This window comes from Equus quagga, chromosome 18 (assembly GCF_021613505.1).
Source record: "Equus quagga isolate Etosha38 chromosome 18, UCLA_HA_Equagga_1.0, whole genome shotgun sequence".
Taxonomy (NCBI): Eukaryota; Metazoa; Chordata; class Mammalia; order Perissodactyla; family Equidae; genus Equus; species Equus quagga.
The window spans coordinates 48,278,438-48,300,246 of NC_060284.1; the positions used below are offsets into that span (position 1 = coordinate 48,278,438).

General features: G+C 38.5%; 1 protein-coding gene across 7 annotated transcripts in view; it reads right to left on the bottom strand.

Moving 5' to 3' along the window:
- The window catches only part of SPAG17 (sperm associated antigen 17), a 209,397-nt gene that overhangs the window by 25,477 nt on the left and 162,111 nt on the right, over positions 1 to 21,809 (bottom strand). For 6 of the 7 annotated variants that reach the window (XM_046645074.1, XM_046645076.1, XM_046645075.1 and 3 more), the window contains 12 exons: positions 20,064 to 20,252; positions 18,208 to 18,353; positions 17,973 to 18,103; positions 16,111 to 16,238; positions 14,141 to 14,323; positions 13,069 to 13,182; positions 12,488 to 12,533; positions 10,293 to 10,392; positions 10,051 to 10,098; positions 7,307 to 7,406; positions 6,199 to 6,301; positions 4,398 to 4,529 (listed from right to left, as the gene is read on the bottom strand). In XM_046645074.1, the coding sequence (XP_046501030.1) occupies positions 4,398 to 4,529; positions 6,199 to 6,301; positions 7,307 to 7,406; positions 10,051 to 10,098; positions 10,293 to 10,392; positions 12,488 to 12,533; positions 13,069 to 13,182; positions 14,141 to 14,323; positions 16,111 to 16,238; positions 17,973 to 18,103; positions 18,208 to 18,353; positions 20,064 to 20,252 (1,420 nt within the window). The remainder of the gene's footprint in view (positions 1 to 4,397; positions 4,530 to 6,198; positions 6,302 to 7,306; positions 7,407 to 10,050; positions 10,099 to 10,292; positions 10,393 to 12,487; positions 12,534 to 13,068; positions 13,183 to 14,140; positions 14,324 to 16,110; positions 16,239 to 17,972; positions 18,104 to 18,207; positions 18,354 to 20,063; positions 20,253 to 21,809) is intronic. The other variant, XM_046645073.1, reaches the window with a different exon arrangement.

Here is a 21,809-nt window from a genome sequence, read left to right on the forward strand (position 1 = left end):
GAGGGAGAACTTGACAGGCTTGGAGCAGAGGCTGGTCACCAGCTGATACAGAGGTATTTTAATGTTTCATATCTAATAGAACAACTGGGATGGCCCTACTAGTAGTATCATCTGAACAGTGCTGCTGGGTCTGACCGAACTGAGGAACCTGGAACGGTTCCCCGTTTCTCTGCTGAGGCAGACTGCAGTATTTATTCACAACACAGTTGTTTTACTTCCTCTCAGAGCATGGCTTTATTTATGTCCTCCCTGAGCATGCCTTCCCTGTAGGTGGAGTGCATTTCTCTGCCCCATTGATTTGAGCTCAGCCACAGGACTTGCTTTGACAATACGTGTGTGTGAGTGGCAGTGTGCCAGTGCTGAGCGGAGGCTGTGAGTGGCGGCACGTGTTCCCATTCACCTCTCTTCAGCTTTGACCCTCTGCTACTAGGACAGCCGACCCCAGAGGGTGGCGGCTCCTTCACTGTGGTACCCAGAATACACCTGAACTCTACCTGCAGCTGGTGGTGTGCTGGTAAAAGCTTAACGACTGACTCTCTGGAGAAAAACTGCCCTGGTTTGTACCATTTGCACATTTGCAGCATTTGCTGATTTCTCACCATGGTCGACTCAAGCTCTCAACATGGTGTCACAGAACATGAGTTGGGAAGAGATGAGCACCATCAGATCTCAGGGGCCTGCGGTCTGGAGCAGAGGCTGCCGCAGTGGACCCACAGCCCCCAAAACTGGTTGTTCTAAGCCATTACAGGATTTATGCGGTATTATCACAGCAAACTCTGACAAGTACATTTTTATTTTGCAAAGATCCAAACCTTTGCTACCTGACTCTACTGTATTTTCCAAACACCATCTTGTACTACTACCAAATGAGAACACTCTGATCTATTTACACCGGATTCCTACTCAATTCTACCTGCAGGCTTTTGAACACATTCTTTTTTTTTCTTGGCGTAAAATGCTCTTTTCTCTTCCCCACATCTGGAGGGCAGCGTAATAAAACACAGAGAAGAGGAGTTGCTTGACTTTTTCCAGGTTCCAGTCTCCTCATGTAAAATGAGGGTAAGCTGAGGTGATCCTAACTTAGAGCTTAAAATCTATGAAATTCGTTTATTCTTCAAGACCACTTCTCCCATAAAGCTTTCCCCACTGTGTGTGCTCATCTCTTCCTACTCTGAACTTCTTTAAATGTTATCACCCTTAACAAAATTTAATTTACCGCTTAGAGTGGAGTCACATTATTGTCTCTTATCTCCAGTATCTCAGATCACTAAATTTGGTGAAGGAGTAGGGTGCAGTAGGCGCCCTTCTTGTTTCAAAATGACTTTTTTCTCCTTTAAAAATTGCCGTTCCTTTGACGCTCGTGCCACCAGACTGTACTACGATGTCCCCAAGTAGTTGTCATTTGCTGATTCCTCAATCATTCCCTTGACACACTGGATGGTCTTCCATGTCACCTCCCTTGGTGATATCACCTGGATGACCCATCCAACACGCTGTCCTCTCTGATTCTCGAGCACCCTGTTTCCTCCCCTTTTTCTCTTCTCCATCTCAGCAACTCCCATGGTCATATCTTAGACCTTGCCAACACCAATAATTTTTACCACTCTCAAAATCTAGGTTTCAAGCTTCCCTCTCTAGATCACCACCTCCTGTTCTACCTTATTACTCTCTTGTACCTACCAAGCAATTATTTGACCTCATTGAGACCTCTAATCAACTGACGCTGTCACCTTAAACAATCAGTCCCCCCCTTCTTGTTTTGATCTCCTGTTTCTCTGGAATGGATTTTCTGTTCTGTCATTACATCCATGCCTTTGCAGTCAGACTTGATCATCTTCCCAATACCAAACATATCAACCAACCTGGCAATGTATCTATATTCTTTCTCTTCTCTCCTGTCATTGTGGATGAGGTAATCCTATTCACATCCAAGGTCAACTCTGCCACTCAGGGTTTGCCCCAGATGTCATGTGCTCTCACCTTCTTTAAACTTCTCTATCCTGCAATTAGGCCCCCATCTCCTGCATCATAAATTCTCTCTTGCTACAGAGTTATTATCCTTCGCAAATCAACATGCTCTAGTATGTCTAATTTTTTTTAGAAAAAAAATCTCTCCCTTAGTCACACGTCTTCCTCTAGCTGCAATCCCATTTTTCCATTCTTGTCAGCAAAACTCTTGGGTAAAGCTATGTATGCCTGCTGCTGCTGATTCCTCTTCAGTCATTCTAGACATAACTCACTTCAGTTGGCTTTGATCTCCTCCATGCCCTGAAACTGCTCTTGTCAAGATCACCAGTGATCTCCATCTTACCTAATCCCATGGTTATTCTTTATATTACTCGACCTTTCAGGAGCATTTGACACACTCCAAAACACTCAGTGATTTCCACACTCCTGTTTTTCTCCTACCTCACTGACTTCTTCTTTTTAGTTGTCTTTACCGACTCCTCCTCTGCCTGACTTTTATATTCTAGAGTTTGCCTTAGGGCAGTGGTTCTCAAGGTGTTGCTATACCAGCAACATCAGTACCACCTGGAACTTGTTACAACTACAAATTCTCAGCCTTACGTCTGGTCGTATTAGTTAAGCTGGGAATCACCCTCGATTCCTCTTATTTCTCACTGCCATATCCAATCGACCAGCAAGTCCTTTTGGCTCCACCTCCAGGATATATTTCCAATTAATTTGCAACTCATCATTCCCACCTTAGTCCAGGTCTCTGTCAGTGCTCACATGTACTACTTCAGCTGCTTCCTCCTCCCCTACTCCTCCCTTCTTGCCACAAGCTACTATCCACACAGCCACCAGAGTGATCTTTTGCAAATATATATTAGTCATGTAACTACCCTGCTCAAAACCTTCCTGTGCTGTTTGAATAAAACTATACTTAGAATAAAACCCAAAGCTCCCCTATGCAGCATCCCATGGTCTCATTTCTGCCCCTCTCTCCCAACTCACCTTCTACTTTTTCCTTTTCTCATTTTCTTCTAACTATATGCCTTTTTGTCTGTTTCTTCTCCCCGCAGGGCCTTCATACTTGCTATTCCAACTACCTGGAATATTCATGCCCCTAATCTTTGCATGGCTGGCTTCTTGTTGTTCTTGTCTCAGCTCAAGTGTCCCTTCACAGAGGGGCCTCCTAACCCCCTAATGGAATGCCGTCCCTCTCCCCAAGACATCTCCATACATCATACTGTTTCATTATGTGATAACATTAATCGCAATCTGAATTTATCTAATTTATTTGTTTACTTATTTATTGTCTAGGTCTGTCCATACTATATACAGCTCTATAAGACTTTGGCTTCTTAACTGCTGTATTTCTGTGCCTAGAATAATGCCTGGCACACAGTAGGCATTGAGTAATTATCCATTAAATGAATAAACCTTATAGGAGAGATAAGTTTGAAGTCAGGAAGGCAAAAGTCTTGTGTAAGGTAAATCTTTTAATTCACCCATAAATGTGGCAAGATGCTCCCTGTGTAAGAGGTAATTGAGACCCATCAGCAGATTCGCATCTCACTTTCAGTACAGAACATGCTCCCAGGAATCAAGGGGTGCAAATTTTCTACACAATTTAAATTATTCTGTTTTTCTTTTTTGACCAACCATATTTAGTTGAATTAACTTCCATGAAATCAGCATATCTAGATATTATTCTGTATTATTCCATACTTCAATTTCTGCTACCCCAATAAGATGATGTGCTGTGTAAGACAGAGACTACATTTTACGTTTTTCTTCTGGTACCTGCAGACCAAGAAAGTACTGAAATAATAGGTAAATCTGGGGCGGGACCCGTGGCTGAGTGGTTAAGTTCATGTGCTCCACTTTGGCGGCCCAGGGTTCACCGGTTCAGATCCTGGGTGCAGACCTACACACTGCTCATCAGGTCATGCTAAGGCGGCATCCCACATAGAAGAACCAGAATAACTTACAATTACGATATACAGCTGTGTACTGGGGCTTTGGGGAGGAAAAAAGAAAAGAGGAAGATTGGCAATAGATGTTAGCTCAGAGTCAATCTTAAAAAAAAAAAAGGTAAATCTAAATCCATCTACCAAATTTCTGGTTGCTCAAAAAAAGCTACCAGCTTCCTGACTTTAAACAAAATAAGATAAAATGAAAAAATAAAATATAAAATAACAAATCTAAAAAAAGTATTTGTCATTTCTTTCTTTCAGTCTGGGACTTGTAGTCATTCTGAAAACTTTTTTGAGATACTTTGAAGTGCTAGGAAAGCTTACAAAGTTCCATAGCCTCAGGATCCATGAACCTCTAGAATTTTTTCTGTAACCACCAACCATACCCTCAGCCCCCGTGCCATCTCCCATACTCCACAAAGACATAATGTTCAGTTAGGAGAAACAGCAAGATAAAGACAACAGCTGGTTTACCTTCAGTAGATTTTGTTAAATTTTCAGTTTGGTTCTGGCTAGCGAACGCCTTCATATCCACAAAAGCCTCTGATTTTGGAAGACTAAGTGTGTCTGAGGATTCTTGTTGTGAAACTTTATTTGGCTGGGAATCTAGAAAACCCAAAACAAATATTATAAAGTGCTATTCTGGACAATGACTACTAATGTTTGTATTCTTCTTTACAATGAACAGGGTGCTTCCCTCCCCTGCTCCTTGACAGAAAGACAAAATCGAAGAAAGCCATTAAGAGGCAGGGATTCTTCACTATGTGATGCAATGTTTGCCATTAACAAATAGGACAGTATCTGCAAGGCTCACAATCCCTAGGAGCTAGCTGGTTCTTTCTGCACCTTGTAACCACATCATAGTTGTTACGTTGTTGGGTTATGAAGCAGAGACCAAGTAATTTGGTCTGCTCTTACCTTGCAAAAGTAACTGAGATGTGATTAAAAAAAAATTCCAATTTTAAATCCATTCTTTACTATGAAAATGTAGCTCTTTATTAAAATGTATCTCTCCAAGAAATCGGTGCAATATGAAACAAATTTTAAATAAATGTATCAAAGACGGGGGATGCAAATTCCTTTCAACTTGTGTTTGTGCCAACCCTGAGTGAATGGTGGCAGCTGCCTGGAGGACCGTGCTGAACAACTGTGGCCTCACCCTCTTCAAGGGGAGAGCAGGCTTGACTGATTAGTGCCGTCTGCCCAGGGCATGGGTGGCAGCACAAGCACTGTCAACCTTCATCCCTGATTTCTCCGCATCACATTTACAAGTCATTGTTCCAGATTTAATCTTTGCTTGGCAAACTCTGTGGTGATTAGATGTTTTCTTTGGCTGTGCTCATTCCAGGCAGCTGAACCTCTGGAGTTGTATTGTGCAGGAAAAAATTCCTGTCTCTGGGTATTTTAACTACCACTAAATTTCATTTCATCCCTCAATTCTTCAACTTCAATCTCCTGAAATGAAGTCCTTCTCCTACAAATCCACAACACCATGATCACACCCAAGAAAACTTACAGTAATTCCACAATGCCCTCTAATAGAGAGTCTGCAGTCAAACTTCTGCAGTTGCTGCAAAATACCTTTTATAGCCGTTTTTTTCTCAATCCAGCATCCAAAGTTTATGTATTGCATATCGTTTTTATGCCTCGTTAGTCTCTTTTAACATAGAATCATCACCCCATCTTTTTTAGTTTAATGACATTGACTTTTTTGAAGAGTCAGGCCAGTTGTCTTATAAAATGTGCACATCCTGGATTTTTCTGACTGTTTCCTCTTGATCAAATTCAGGTTAAGGATTTTTAGCAAGAATTCTACTCAGCCCCTAGGCACTTCATACTGCATTAGATGAGAAAGCGCCTAATTCTAGGTTGTCTCGCAATTAGTAGAAGGGTGATCGCTCAGCTAAGGTGGACGCCATCTCTGTCCACTGTAAAGGTACATTTCCTCTTCATAATTAGGAAGAAATATGTGAGGTGATACTTTGAGACCATGTGAATGCCCTGTTCTCCGATGACCTTTCATTAATTCCTTGATTTTTAAATTAGTAAGGTCTTCTTAAGGCTTTTAGGTAAATTTTAAGCATACAGGAACTAAATCTTGGTTTCCTCATATAATTCAGTCATATCTGTAATATACAGGTCACAGAGGGTTATGTCATTAGCTATTACTGAGACAAAAAGTAGTAAGAACTAGTTATGTTCAAATAGGACACTATTAGGTATTCTTCATTTAATTAGCCGTTTAATAGGAATAAGAGCTGCATGAACACATTACCTGGCTGAAGATTGGACGTATTTTGAACAGCTGTTTTGTTTGTATCTTCAACTTTCTTTGTAAAAGGAGGCAAGTTTTTGGAAAGGGCGTCTAGATAATTAAACTTAAAGGAAAAAGCAAAAGACTTATTTTAGACTTATGCATGGCTGAAAGGCAACTGCCACTAGCATGTTACATTAATGAACAATGATGAAAGGATATATGTATATACATATTTTTTTTGTGAGGAAGATTTGCCCTGAGCTAACATCTGTTGCCAATCTTCCTCTTTTTTTTGCTTGAGGAAGATCAGCCCTGAGCTAACATCTGTGCCAGTCTTCCTCCGTTCTGAATGTGGGATGTCTCCACAGCATGGCTGATAAGTGGAGTAGGTCTGCGCCTGGGCTCCAAACCCGTGAACCTGGGCCACCAAAGCAGAGTGCACAGAATCTTAACCACTTGGCCATGGGACTGGCCCAAAAAGCATATTTTTTAAGGCCCTGAAAATAAAGTTTCCAAACTAAAAGTTTTTCAAGAGACTAATTCAATTCTCGATTTTGTTAATTAGCTATAATTTCCTATAATTTTTTCTCAGGCAGCCTCTGGTTAATAATAGCATCTGGAATTTTGGGGGAAGCTCGGTGAGTTCTGAACACGTGCAAATATCCGCTTCGCTTGAGAGTTTCAAGTTTCATAGACGTGAGGAGCGCTCTGCATCCCTGGGATTCCAAGAACTCACAATAGCTTAGCGCTCTCAGCAGCTGATGGGGGAGGAGATTTTAATGGAATAGAAACTTCAAAATGAGATGTATCAAAGGATAATCAATAGGAAGAATCTGACCCCAAAAAAGGGCTTAAAATAGACGGGAGCGGGTAATCGTGATCGTGCAAGGCAGGAGGTGGAGGGATAGTAATGCATCGGCAGAGAAATTCTTCTGAGTTGCAAGACCTGGAATTAGTGCTCCCTCTCATATGCTTGTGACGACGTGAATGTGAAGGGTACAGGTTAGTCAGTCAGGTGGATGCAGGAAAGAAACAAGAGGAAAAGGAGGTTACATAATAACATCTGCATTGTATCACCTTTTAATAAAGACTCTTAATTTGACTGTTGTTAAGGACATTCCGTTACCTGAGACTGAAAGGTCTTGCTCAATTCTGATTTGAAGTAGGGTGATACCGTTCTGTTCCTGATTTCCTCTAGATAATTGCGTGTTTTTTCGATTTCCTTCCTGGTTGATATTTCCATAATGTTGCAAAAGAAGACATAAAATATTTAAAAATGTTGTTTACTTGTGTTTTAGCTCTAAAGCCCACAGAAAATGGGATCACTAACAGTAAAACTGACATGAGTTAACTCGTCAAACATTTTTTTGGTTCATTTTCTGCTTCTTGTAGAATCAGTCACATTGCCTACTTCAGATATCAGACTTTCAAATAAGATAGGAAATGATGATACCAGATGATAGTTTGGTTTTACAGTTGATCTCAAAAGACTAAAAACCACTTAGTTGACCTTTTTGCATGTCTTTCAATTCTCTAGGGTTAAAATGCCAGCTAGATTCTGCTGATTTCCATAATTTCAGTAGCAGTGGTAAAAAAAAAAAAAAAAAAAAAAAAAAAAACTCCAAAAACTAAAACCTGAGGAATGGTTTATGGATAATGTGATCAGTGATTACAAAGCAAAATAAAAGCAATCATGATAATCCTGCTAGTTGTTCCAATATCAGAACTCTGTACTGGGGAGATAATACACCAGCTAAAAACTACACTTCCCAGACTTCCCTGTGTATAGGGATGGCCAATGAGAAGTAAACTGAAGTCATGGGCTAAGACCCCAGATAGCTTTTAAAGAGGGCTAACTCAAGTGGGAGGCTTTTCCTTTGTCCTTGCCTCATCTCTTTTTCTACTTTCTGAAGTATGGATGAAATGGCTGTAGCTGCAGCAGTCACTTTGCAACCAAGAAGCAACTTTGAGAATGGAAATGATGTGCTAAGAATGATGGAACAGATAAAAAGAAGGAATTTGAGCTCCTAATGATGCTGTGGCACGGCCTACCATGGACTGCCCACTTCTGACTTCCTTTACATTAGGAAAAATAAATTTCTTTCTTGTAAAATCACTGATTGGGGGTTGTCTGCTAAATGTAGCTTAACCTAATCCTATTTGAAATAGTTTTCATTTTTAAGTGTTTACTGCATGCCAGGAGATTTGCAAAGTACTTTACATTTAATCTTGCATAACTCTATGAGTTACCATTATTATCCCCATTTTATCTGTCAAAAAAAATCAAGGTGTAGAGAAGTTAAGTAACCCATCCTAAATCACATAACTAGTAAGAGGTGAAGTCTGAACTAAAACCCAGGTTGCCTGCTTCCAGGCCCACAATCTTGATAAGTGCACTTGCTAATCAGCTGTTAGTTACCCAGTGAGGAGCTGAAAGAGACCTTAGGGATTAGGGTTTCCAGGCATCCTCGTTTTACAGATAAGCAAACTGAATTCTGACGAAAATTTTACAGAAGTAAACCACCAGCTGGCACCATCCAGTCTGTAAGCAATCCAACTGAAACGAACTCTAGGTCTGCTGGCTCTGAGACCAGTGCCCTTTCTGTTATACCAGATGGCCTCTCAGGACATATTGGCTCAATCAAAATATCATTTTATCTAAATGACTTTAATTTCTCATTAAAATATCTTATCTCTACTGCCTCACCAAATTCATTCGTCAATCTATGGCAGTCTGACTATTGCCTACCATTCTCTTAAAACTGTTCTCACAAAAGAAGTTAATAAACCTTCCAATGGATACACCCAAATTCCTCTTTTTATTCCCCTTTCCAAGTCTCCCACAGCATCTGATATTTGTTGACCACCTTCCATTTCCCTGAACCTCTCCCTTTCCTTAACCCTCTTCCCCAATCCATTTTCCACATTGCTAATCCGTCTCTTTCTGTGACGCATATCTAAGTATGTTTCACTTTCTTCTTCAAAAACTTTCATTGGCTTGCCATTACCTACCTATAGGTTAAAATTTGAAGTAGTTAATGTTTCAAAATTTGAAAAAACGTGAATGGATAACAGGTACAGATGTACATACATCAAAAAAGCATTAAAGAGTATGTAATAAAAAGAGAGTCTCCATCCCATGCTGTCCCCTACTCTCTAGATCTCCTTCCCTACAGGTAACCTCTGTCACCAGTCTCTTGGAAATCCTTTCAGAGATATTCTACGAGACAGTATTTACCTCCTAGTTGGACCTTGTATATAGGGGTCACCCCTGAGACTTAAGGTCTTATCTCACCACTTCTCCAACACATTCCACAAGATAATCCAGACATTTTTATTAAGAAGCATATTTATCCTGGGAGTCATTCTGGAGAGGAGCCACGCAATTGTGTACAACAGGACCATATGTACTACTATATACTCAATAAATATATCTGGCTTCCTTTCTTTATGGTAAGAGAGCTGGGGTTGGAATCCTCAGCCAGGATAGAAAGAAAACCAAAACACATAATGCTTAGAGCACATTCCTCATGTGAATGATAAAAATCCTTGAATGTTTATGACTACACACTGCATTAAGTTCTAGAATATTTATTAGTATATTAGAATTACCAAGGCACAGAGAGTACTTGAGAACTTTCTTGCTTATGAGAGGTAGAGAAAATCTACCTGATGGTCAAATGGGCTTCCTTAAGAGATAATGACATCGTCACACAAAAGCTGAATGACCACATGGCAGAAATGTAGAAGAGATTCACTAAGAGTGGGGAGCCTGGATGCAGGACACTTCAATCTATCCCACTCCAAAATTCTTTGACTCCCCAACCTGGGCCTTTTCACATGCTTATGTATACTTCAGGATAGAATTACCTCTTTTGATCTATCTTTTCTTTCCAGCGCTTTTCACTTGCTATGTGCCTACGCGAAAGGAAAGGAAAGTACAGTGAAAAGGGGAGTACTCTCAGCTTACAAACAATAAAAGAAAAACCACCACTGTACGAGAAATTGTTAACATTGATGTTGTCACCCATAGTTATGACAGCTATATCTCTCCATTTCCTCAATTACTGCATGCTTAATACTAATTGGAACACAGTCTTGGATTAGCTTACCTCCCTTTTTTTTCCAAGAAATCTGTATCAAATGTTTCTGGTGGACATTCTGGAGCAACAGCCAAAGATTGCTTGAATAAATCAACTAAGTGGGCTGCAACTTTAAAAATAAATGCATTTAAACTTTTATCCTCATTTTTTTACAGCACAACACACAATCAGTACCCAATTACTCATTTGAGATATTTTCTAAGAGCCTTATATCTAATCTATCAAGTGTTTACTAGAATTTCTATGACCAAGCTGTATTATAACAGTAAGTAAGACCACTTTTATGAAATATCCTACTAGAGAACATACATCTTACAGTCAAAATGTAAAATGTAGTGACACCTCATTTTTCCCACATCATTAGGGGAATCAGTGTTCTAGCTAACTGACTTTCTTCATATCTGGAGCACCAAAACTTAAAAAGTTAACCATTTTATTGAAATTGTTTTTCTAAAAATAATCTGAGGATCTGAATCTAAGGATATGAATATAATACAATGGTTATTGGATAACTTGGGCTGTGATTCTCAGAGTTTATTTCACAGAACATGGTCTTGGTGGGATGTTAACAGGAGATTTAAAAACGAGAAAAATTTCCATGTTGCCTGGCTATATGAACTTGGGGAACACTGATTTACACAAGGTTAAACATGTTTTGTTACTGTAGGTCTTTTCTGCACCCTTAATTAGTTAACGTACATTGTGGCTCTCTTAGAAAATAAGGCAATAAGCAGAATTATTCAAACTTATTTTATCATAAAACTCCTTTTTGGTGGAGCGCTTTCATAGATGAATGTTTTAGGAAATACTTTGGGGAGGGTTGACTTAGGATCGCCACTCGTAGTATGTGAGGGGCAGCTGTAAGTATGCCAGATCCTGTCTGACTCCTGCAGCTGTTTGCTTGTTTGTATGTTTGAAAAATACATTTAGTTTGTCCTTCACTACTGGGCAGCCTGCACATTTACCTCTGCAGTGACTGTTCCCTCATTCCCTCATGGCAGAGGTTACAAATTCAAATGCGACCAGGTAGGGTTACCAGATAAAGTCTAAGGCATCTAGTTACATTTGAATTTCAGATAAAAACGCATAATATTTTTTAGTATGTGTCCCCAAATATATGTTATATATATTCTTAGTATATCTCATGTTATATCTGAAATTCAAATAACACATAATATTTTTTAGTATAAGTATGTCCCATGTTATACTTATACTTACTTACACTGAAAAAAATTACGAGTTGTTTATCTTAAATTCAAATGTAACTGGGCCTTCTTTATTTTTATTTGCTAAATCTGGCAACCCTAAGAGGAGAGGCTGCCCATAGAAGAGTGACAACACAGTGTAAGGACAGGGAGACATTGGGCTTTCTGATGGATTCTTTTGTTCACAGTCATTCTAAAGGGGGCAGCTGCTAATCACCTTCAGCCTAATGTCACTATGTGGTAATGTGACATTTCAAGAGAAGAAAAATTCAGATAAACTAAAACAACAAGAACAATTGTGCAAGTCAACAGTGTGGGGTACACACAAAACACATCCATGGGCTGAATGAAGCCCATGGCTGCCAGTTTCTCACCTTTGTCATACGGCCAAAATAGAAAAGAAAAGAAAAATCTCAAACCACCAAATTCTCCTCTACTTGTCTACTGTGAACTATGAAACCACATAACCAAGTTTGTTGGGGCTGCATATATCCCAAAATAAATATGCTTTGAATGAGGCTATCTTCCAAGAGTAGACTGCTTGAACTACATACAGTATAAAATATAAAACAGTGCAAAGTTTTGGTGATAACTGTAGTTGCTCAAAAGTTCTGTGCATGTGCGTTCATGGGTGTGTGTGTGTGTGTGTGTGTGTGTTGAGGGAGAGTGTTGGTTAGTTGTTTCCTTCCTGTATCTTAGCTATGTTCTATATACAAGTTGAGGTTAACATAAAACATCAACTTTTAAATCAAATGTCAACTTTTCATTCAACAGATGAAAGTTAAAGATGAATTAGAGGCAATCACAGTTTTCAAGGATCTCACAATTTAGGCAGAAAAGAATGTATAAATAAGTCATTACAATACCTCATGGCCAATACAACAACAGAAATATGTATATGGTACTTTGCTATCAGGTGGGAGAATGACTGAGAAGTGTACTTAAGATTGTTCTTTCGAAATCTGTAAATATTTTGCAGAAAACATTAAGGATATTTACCTTCAGTAGCATGACCTTTTGTAGTTTCCTCCACTTTAGGAAAAGACTGAAATGAAGATAGAATTCCTTAATGATGATGATTATATTACATACAAAATTGACTTTGTTTAGAAGCATTCTTTACATTCTCAAATTGATCTTTTAGGGATATTACTATAAGATGAATTAGTTTTTTATTGCCTCTACAAAATTTATTTGTTTTTTTTTAGTCATTCCCTTCACTTAGCAAATTTCTAAAAATGGAAATCATTTGAAATTATAGAAATTCCTTTTTCTTCCTCCTTCCTATTCCATTCATTATTTCATTCAACATTTCAATGAATGTTAATTTCTCTGACGATAATAAAAACTTTTATTTAAGAGGCTTTGGGATTACTCTTGATTCAGGGAAGAGCCTAAAACACATTTGGAAAATTCAATATATAAGGAATCAGATTTCCACAGAAATAAGAAATTATAAGGAGGAAGTGAATGCTACATAGAAGCAGCAGAAACCACCATTACTTATAATATTTTGTCTTGAAGCATCTAGTATTGAAGGAATAGTAAAAATGTTGGTGTATAAAACATTTCTTTCTCACCATAACAAGCTTGAGGAGATCTGCAGCATTGCCTCTCTCCTCCTCAGTTCTGGAATCTTTAACTGTCATTTCCTGTAGCTCATCTTCTTTCTTTAAAATATGGTTTATATAGTCCTAAATCAGCAGAACAAAATGAATCAATAAAACCCAGAAATGAAGTAGAGAAAGACACCAAAATAGTCAACATCAACTTGAAATATTACAAAAAGATGAAGAACATATAAGTTCACAGTGCTTAACAACCAGTTACTGGTCAAGCAATCTGGAAAGCCATTTCCTTAAAATGTTAATAAGCAAAGACCTGAAAAGTCCAAAAGCAAAGTTTAAGGGCCACAGGATATTAGAACTGTAAGAGGACCTCAGAGAGGCCCAGCTTCTAACTCCATACTCCAGTATTTGCATCAATAAAATGGACAGAGTTGGGTTAGATGATTTCTTGAGTCCCTTCCAGGGATAGTCTTTATGATTCTATCTATGAAGGTAAGTTGCTTAATCTATGACTTTGCTTCCAAGAGAAATATACTTTACTGGTTCCGTAAATATTTGATCCATTTCCATAAACAATGGTCCCCTGCTCTATGCCAGGTGCTGGGTGTATAACCATAAACAAAACACATATGATCCCTCTTCTGAGATAGTTAACAAACTAGACAGTGAGATGTTATAGATACGCTTATACAGTTAACTGTATATTTACAACTTCTTAGACTATTTCCAAAAACCAACAATCCTCTTCCTCCAGGGGACAAGTATCAGATTAATATGCAGTTCTAACTTGTTCCAGAGGTCACTAGACCAGTTTTCCATATAATATAAAGAAAGAGGACTCTAAAAAGCAATCACATATAAAAGTTACTTATCTTCTCAATGTCTTTGGGGCCTCAATACTTCCTGTATCTGTGGGAACCATTAAGCATTTTTTACCTCTCAATCTCCTACCCTCTGGAAGATTGACATTTGTGTATTACATTAGATAAATATTGGTAAAATAACATAATTTCAGGTTCCTCAGCAAACCAAGAGGAAGGATTGTTCCTGATTCTTTTGGGTCAGATTACCTGGATTCCATTACCTTAAGGGAAATCTGCAGCTTCAGTTTCACCTCATCGTTTATGACCTCATGCTGGATGAACTGGCGTATCTGTAGTACATTGGGGCTTTTGAGTATAGGAGCTGGGGCACTCACTAGCTGTTTGCACTCAATGTTAAGGCCCTTCCAAATATGAGTGCCAAAGGGAGGTCCTGGAGTTTTTTTCTGTTAAAAAAACAAAGCAAACCAACCACTGAAGAAATCAAATGTTTTAATGTTAGAATTTTATTTATTTATTTATTTATTTTTTTTGCTGAGTACTTATTATGTAGACACTATGCCAGGAACCACTTGTTAGGGAATACAACAGTGAAAAACATGATCCCTGCTCTCAAAAAGTTTTGCAAATGAAAGAAAAATTGGTAACAGACCTGGGCAAGCTTTCCCCTTTATACCTGTCACCAAGAATCTGTATATTTTAAAGCCTTGTTGCATGATGTCCCACTGGATAGCATTTGGGGGAGGGCTAAGCAATGCTGTGCCACGGTAATGCAGCAGCAGCCTAGTTTATGCCAAATGCATGTGACTATTCCTTAATGCCCACAGGCAACCTAAGACACTTGGAATTAAGCAGTTTTTAACTTTCTGATTCCATGTGCATTTTGACCTAAATAGATTCTTTGGGATAGAAATCATCCCATAGATCTGGGTGGTCTTGACGTCACTCTAGATTAGGCAGGCCTCCAGATCTTCCCAGGATCTCCTCGGCAGAAATGTCGGCCTTAGAGTAGATGCGCGTCTCTATGCTACCCTTGTAATTGACTTTCACGAGTGGTATGCTTTGATGCCTTATGTCCTGAAACGTGTCCGATGTGCTTCATTTTAAATTGCTACTCAGTGTCCAGTGCATGGTCAGTGATAACCACTCAGGGGCTTGCCTGGGTTGAGGCACTTCTACTGGGCACAGAAGGTCATAGCATAGGAGTTTCAGAGGAAGAGAATGAACTTCCTTCATTAATCTCAGATGTGGCATATTATCTGTCATAACACAGTACTTTCAACTTGAATGTAGCCTTAGTGAGCCATTTGGTGTGGCCTTTTCATTTTTCAGATAAGGAAGTAAAGGTCCAGTGTGACTAGTCCCAAATTCCACATTAATAATTGGTAGAGTCAGGACTAGAATTCAGATAATCTTCGTTCACAATGGTGAATATAGTCACCAAATTAAAAGATAGGGCTAGGAGGTCTTTGTTATCTTAAGTGTTCATTATCTGTGCCCCTACTATTACAAGATTGTAAGGAAGCAAAGATCATCATAAGTCAAAAACATTATCCTCCTCCCAACACTACTATCTCTCTCTGATCGTATTATCAATGTCTTCACTGATTTAACAAGTTAACATCTGACAATATGGTGGACATATTACATACGTTGCTTGCAAAATGAAACGGCAAATCTTGCAAAATGTGAGACTTCACAATTCTTGCTCAAAATATTTTCTTTTATTCTTTAAAAAAACTTTAGGTGGGGGTTCTCTAATCTTTTTAGCATTGTAGTTGCTAATCTCTGTCTATACTCCTTCAAATTATTCTTATATACTCAGTTTGTGCATTAATGAATTAAGAAAAAAAGGAGAGTGAAAGACCTAAAATTGTATGTTAAAGGTAACAAATAAGAAATGAGAGAAAGGAAGATTTCTGTATTGTATAATATCAGTAACTCCAAGGCAGGAGGGGTGTAACACGGGCTACTCAGAGTGGGTGTTTTCATATTATAGGAAGATGTTCAAGCCTGCAACACAGGATAAAAGAAACAAAACTGAGATTAGCCAGTCAGGTATATTTCTCTAAACTCTACAAATGTTAAAATCTTCAAATGTAAAACTCCTTGAGCCCATTAATAATTTACATATGAATGAAAACATATGAATATATGGGAGAAGACCTGAGACTCCGGTCCATTGATTGATGGACTGACAAATATAATGACTTTTCAGCAGAAAAATTTATACCTCAACTGAGGGAAATTTCTCCCATGACCTTGACTGGAGATTAGGAGGAACAATTGTGTCTAATTCTTTCTTCATTAGCCATGGCGATGCTTCATGAAAAGGGCGAAGGACAGTGATGCTCAGGGCGCCTGGTTCAGAGAGTTATCAGAGGGTCATTTCTCCATCAAAACATTCTGAGAAATTCAGTAAGTATTTAATAAATTCAACAAACACTTTTTGATAAGCAAGACACAGTGATTATGCTTAAGGACCTTACAATCCAACAAGAAAAGTTGGGTTTTTAGTCACTGTATTTATACCACCTGGAATTATTACAACTCACTTCAACAACCACATCCAAGTCCTGTCAGTCCCAACAGTAAACATTTCTTGAGTTCATCCCCTTCTTCCCTCTCCACTGACCTCCCTTAGGTCATCTGCCTTGGAGAGATCCTCTTCTGGACTACAGCAACAACTAGCTGTTTTACCCACATCTGCTCTGTGAATGAACCTCCCCCAGCCATCAGGGTTCGTCCATGACTTAAGCTTCTTTGACTTCTCGTTGCTCACAGGATAGATTTTCTCGCCCCTGCCTGAATTTGCGCCTTTCTCCCTTCTGTGCTTGGGCTACTTTGGCCTTTTTCCCCATTTACAATGCTTTATGCTTCATGCTTCCTGCTTTGTGTTCTCCTTTCCAAGAGAGCTCTCTATCCTATTTTAACTAACTCCTACTTATCCACCAGCTCTTGGCTCCATCATCTTCAGGGAAGCCTTCTAGACTACATCAGGTTCCTCTGCTAGATGGTCTCATAGAACTGTATTCCTTTCCTTCACAGACCTTATCTTGATTTATAATCATAAACGGTGTGACTATATAATTAATACCTATCTCTTGTTAAACTCTAAGCTCTGTGAAAGCAGGGTCCATGTTGTCTTAGCTCACCATTGTATTCCTAATATCCAGTCAGTATTTGGTACATGGTGGGTTATCAGGTAGATGCTAGTTAAATGAGTAACTAACAAAGCAATTTGAGATGAATTCTTATTCTCCTATAGTTCCATACAGGCACTGCACAACCAGTCAGAGTGCCTCCCTCTCCATATTTACAGATAAAGAGCAAGGTTTACTACATCGTACACATGTGCATTGATACACTAAAAGATGTAAGTGCACAGAGATGTGGGCATATTCATAAATGAGCACAAAATATACCCCACCAACCAGAGAAAAGATAAAAAAGAAACACATATGTGAACCTAGACGCAACACAGTGGTTTGGTACACAGACAACATGCAAATTTATATTTATGTTTAAATACACATAATTCATATACTGGTGGTTCTGACAACACAATATGTGCCTCTAACTTGTGGTCAGACACTGATTTCTTTGACATTGATGAAAATAGCATAAATGCCCAATGAATATGGCATAGAACTTAAACTCTATTTCAGGTGGGCTTTCTAATTCACACATCACATGTACTTTCTTTTCTTATTACATTAAATTCATCAAGGCAACACCTTCAAAATGACAAAAAATAAATTTACAAGAGATCTCTCACTTTTCTTTGTTTTTCCCTGCCAAGATGAAATGAACACATAAATAGGAACCTAGGTACCAACCTAACATACCTAAACACAGACACAAATCTACTCATAGGTAGAAGAGGAGCTTACGTACAATTTACATATGTTGATGCTCAAATCAAGTTTGGTAGGAACGTAAGTAACTGTATAGGTAGGTTGACAGGCCGGGTGGAAAGTAGAGCTGAAAAGTGAGCAAATGGGGAAGAGCGGTGATGGCCCCGGGGTGAATTGCATAGGAAGATGAGAGCTGGTGAAGGGACACAGTGAGTGTCAGACAGGCTGGGCTCTCTACCTGGCTGTTCTTGTACTGGCTCTTGAAGAACTACAGTGGTTGATTCTCCATATGCCAAGGATAAGTATTCTTCTATGTCATCATCTCGAAGAAGTTCTACTCCTGATCCATCGGCATAGATAACAAAAAACCTATTCGAAGAAATAAAAATCTAATCACTTGAAGCATTGAGTTAAAAGCTCTTTGAACTTGGAATTAAAAATAAAAAGTCATGGTATTATTTTTATCATTTTACCTGGGGACATGTTCACCATATATTTGTAGGTGATTTTTATGAAGGTGAGTAGATGATAAACTATCATAGCCTTCAGGTTTTGAGTTTAAATCATCTTCCAAATTGTTTTCAGGTAGCAGAGTTGATGTGCTACCATCAGCCATGACCTAAGGGACAAAGTACATAAGCAACTAAAAGACAAAAGATGCCATAAAGCTCACATTTCTGCTGATCCCATCTGAGAAAGCAGGTGATCTTTTAGTATATTCAGAAAATCGGGGATATTTATTTGTAAAGTACTGTTCACTAGGTATAGATTGCATTAATAAAAGTGAAAATCTAGCAGCACATCTCCACTCACAAACCACACCTAGACTACGAAGACAGAGTGGAAGGCAAACGGAATATATTCAGAGGAAGGTGACTGGGATGGCAGGGGACTCAAAACTTTCTCTTCTGAAGATTAGTTCAAGGAAGTGGGAATTTAAATACGAAGGAAAGGATACTCATGTGATATTTGTCTTGAAATATTAAAAGAATGATATAGTATGGAAGAGGTTATATTTTGCAATTCCATGAATAGACTATCTAGGGAAACAGATTTAGAATTAATGTGAGAAGAAATGTTTTAGCCATTACTACTGTCTAGATAAGGCATGAGTCTCTCCAGGAAGGAGTGTGGTTTGGGTTGAAAGACCAGTGAAGGCGATGCCCCAAAAGACCATCAATGCCTAGAAGAATGCTTGGCCTGGATGACCCATGTGTTTCAATCTAGAGGGTTTGGGGCTTTACGTTTCAATTTCAATTCACTGTAAATTGAAATTTATTAGCAGCCTGAACTCATGCTATAAAGAGTCTCATTTACCTAACACAGAAAAAATAAGCTGGATCAGGGCTTGTCTGCGTACTCAAAGAAAGCCAGGTATTCCCTACAAAGGATGGTTCTAAATCTGACAAACAACTTCACTACCAGCTAGCCGATACACGAAATTCCACTGTTGGGTAAGGAGTAAAAAAAAGGATAAGTGCCTAGAGCAGAGGTTGGCAAACCTTTTTTGTCAAGAGCCAGATAGTAAATATTTTAGGGTTTGTAGGTCATACAGTCTCTTGTTGCAACTACTTAACTCTGTCATTATATGCAAAAGCAGCCACAGACAATATGTAAACAAACGACAATGACTGTGTTCCAATATAACTATACAACAACACTGAAATTTGAATTTCCTGTAATTTTTATGTCATGGCATATTCTTCTACTTTTGATTTTTTCCAACCATTTAAAAATGTAAAAGTCATTTTTAGCTCATAGCCTATATAAACAAGTGGCCATGGTTTGCCAAAACCTGGCCTAGAGGTAAGAGGATAGTTGTGTTGAAGGACAGAGAAACAGAAGATAGAGCTCTACCATCAATCGAATAGCTAAGCATGTCTCCAGGCTTCTGGTCTCCCCATCTTCAACCCTACTGGAACCCTCACTAACTGATACTTCTCACCATAGATTCTCTGCCTAGTCAAACAGACTTGCCTGCTGCCCCATGTATTTGTTTTCATTTTAACCTGGATACAGACCATTCTTATATCACTCCTTTTCATTGGCATTACTTTTTCGATGTTTAGTAATGTTTTTTTGCCTTTTGTTCTAATTATTTATTTGGTTTTAACATTTCTACCATCCCAAGTGTTGGGCTTGCTATCCCCCATGGAAGTACACTTAAGAATCAAAGACATTGACACTCATTACTGCTTGCCCAAAATATTCACAGTAAGTGGATAACTAATCCCAAGGCAGCTAAGATAAGCTACATGGAAGATCCTCTAGTGTGAACTATCTCAAAAGCAAAGCCACAGCCTCTCTCTATACTAATGATGTACTTTACCTGAAAGGTGTTTCCCTCAGGATCCAGGACTTCACAGAGAACCTCTGACGTGTGCTTCATGATGTACCTGCTAGCTCTCAGCTGCTCACGGTTTTGGAAAGGATGGTATATATCACTGCTGGATTCATGGTAATATACAGCTGAACAGTCTCTATCAATATGAAGACAGCCTTTGCTTGAAGGTAACACCTGAAAGGGTAACAGAAAGAGAGGAATTATTAAAAATTTCTTGTTCAATTTGAGAGATTTGGAAAATCATTTTAGGAGAAAAATTATCCATAGATCTCAGTCACAAGCTGTTTTTCCAGGGAGAAAACACGACCCAAGAGAGGACATAATTTCTCCTGTGTCCTCATATTTTATCTACTCATTTCAATATCTCTTCCAAGTAATTGCCTCGTGCCTTCTTATTTTGGATATTTGATATAAAATAATAAAAATATATCTTAACTGAAGCAAACACACTTGGCTCTATTCAAAATGTTTGGAATCCTTTATGTTCTTGGGCAAGAAGCATCCTCAAGAGGTCCAAAGCTATGGGACAGATGCTTTTATTTGTCCTCATTTCTCTGGTGGCTGACACAGTCCTTAGGTAAGATTTTGTGTAATGACTTCTGGTTCAGATAGACTCTGTTTTGAGATACAATTCACATTCCATAAATTCACTCATTAAAGTGTATATTCAGGGATTTTGGTATACTCCAAAATTTGTGCAAATAGTATCACTAATTCCAGAACATTTTCATCATCCCAAAAAGAAACCCTGATGTTATTGGCAGTCAATGTGCATCACTGCTACTCCTAGCCCTTAGCAGTCACTGATCTGCTGTGTCTACAGATTTGACTATTCTGAACATTGCCTATAAATGGAAGCACACAATATGTGGCCTCTTATGTCTGGATTCTTTCACTTAATATAATATTTTCAAGATTCATCCATGTTGTAGCATGTATCAATACTTCATTCATTTTTATGGATGAATAATATCCTATTGTATGGATATATCAAATTTTGTTTATTCATGAGTTGATGGACGTTTGGGTTGTTTTCACAATCTTGCTATTATTAAAAATGCTGCTGTCAACATTTGTGCACAAGTTTTCGTGTGGATGTATGTTTTAATTTCCCTTGCCTATCTACCTAGAAGTGGAATTGCTGGGTCATATGATAACCCTATTTTTAACCTGTTGAGGAACTGCCAAACTGTTTTCCAAAGTGACTGCCCCATTATACATTCCCATCAGCAAGGCATGAGGCTTCAGTGTCTCCATATCCTAACTAAAACTCCTTATTGTCTAGCTTTTTTTATTCCAGTCTTTTTAGTGGGTGGGAAGTGGTATCTCATTGTAGTTTGATTTGCATCTCCCTAATGACTAGTGATGTTGAGCATATTTTCATATGCTTATTTGCCATGTGCCTATCTTCTTTGGAGTAACATCTTTTCAAATCCTTTGCCCATTTAAAAAATTAGGTCATTAGTCTTTATTGTTGAGTTGTATAAGTTTTTTATATATTCTCGATGCTACACTATTATCAGATATACAATTTATAAATAATGTCTTCCATTCTGTAGGATGTCATTTCACTTTATTGGTGATGTCTTTTTAAGCACAAACCTTTTTTATTTTGACAAAGCTTGTGTCACATCTTTTTGGCATCATATCTAAGAAACCATTGCCAAATCCATGGACAGGAAGATTTGCACCTATGTTTTCTTCTAGGAGTTTTATGGTTTGAACTTTTAC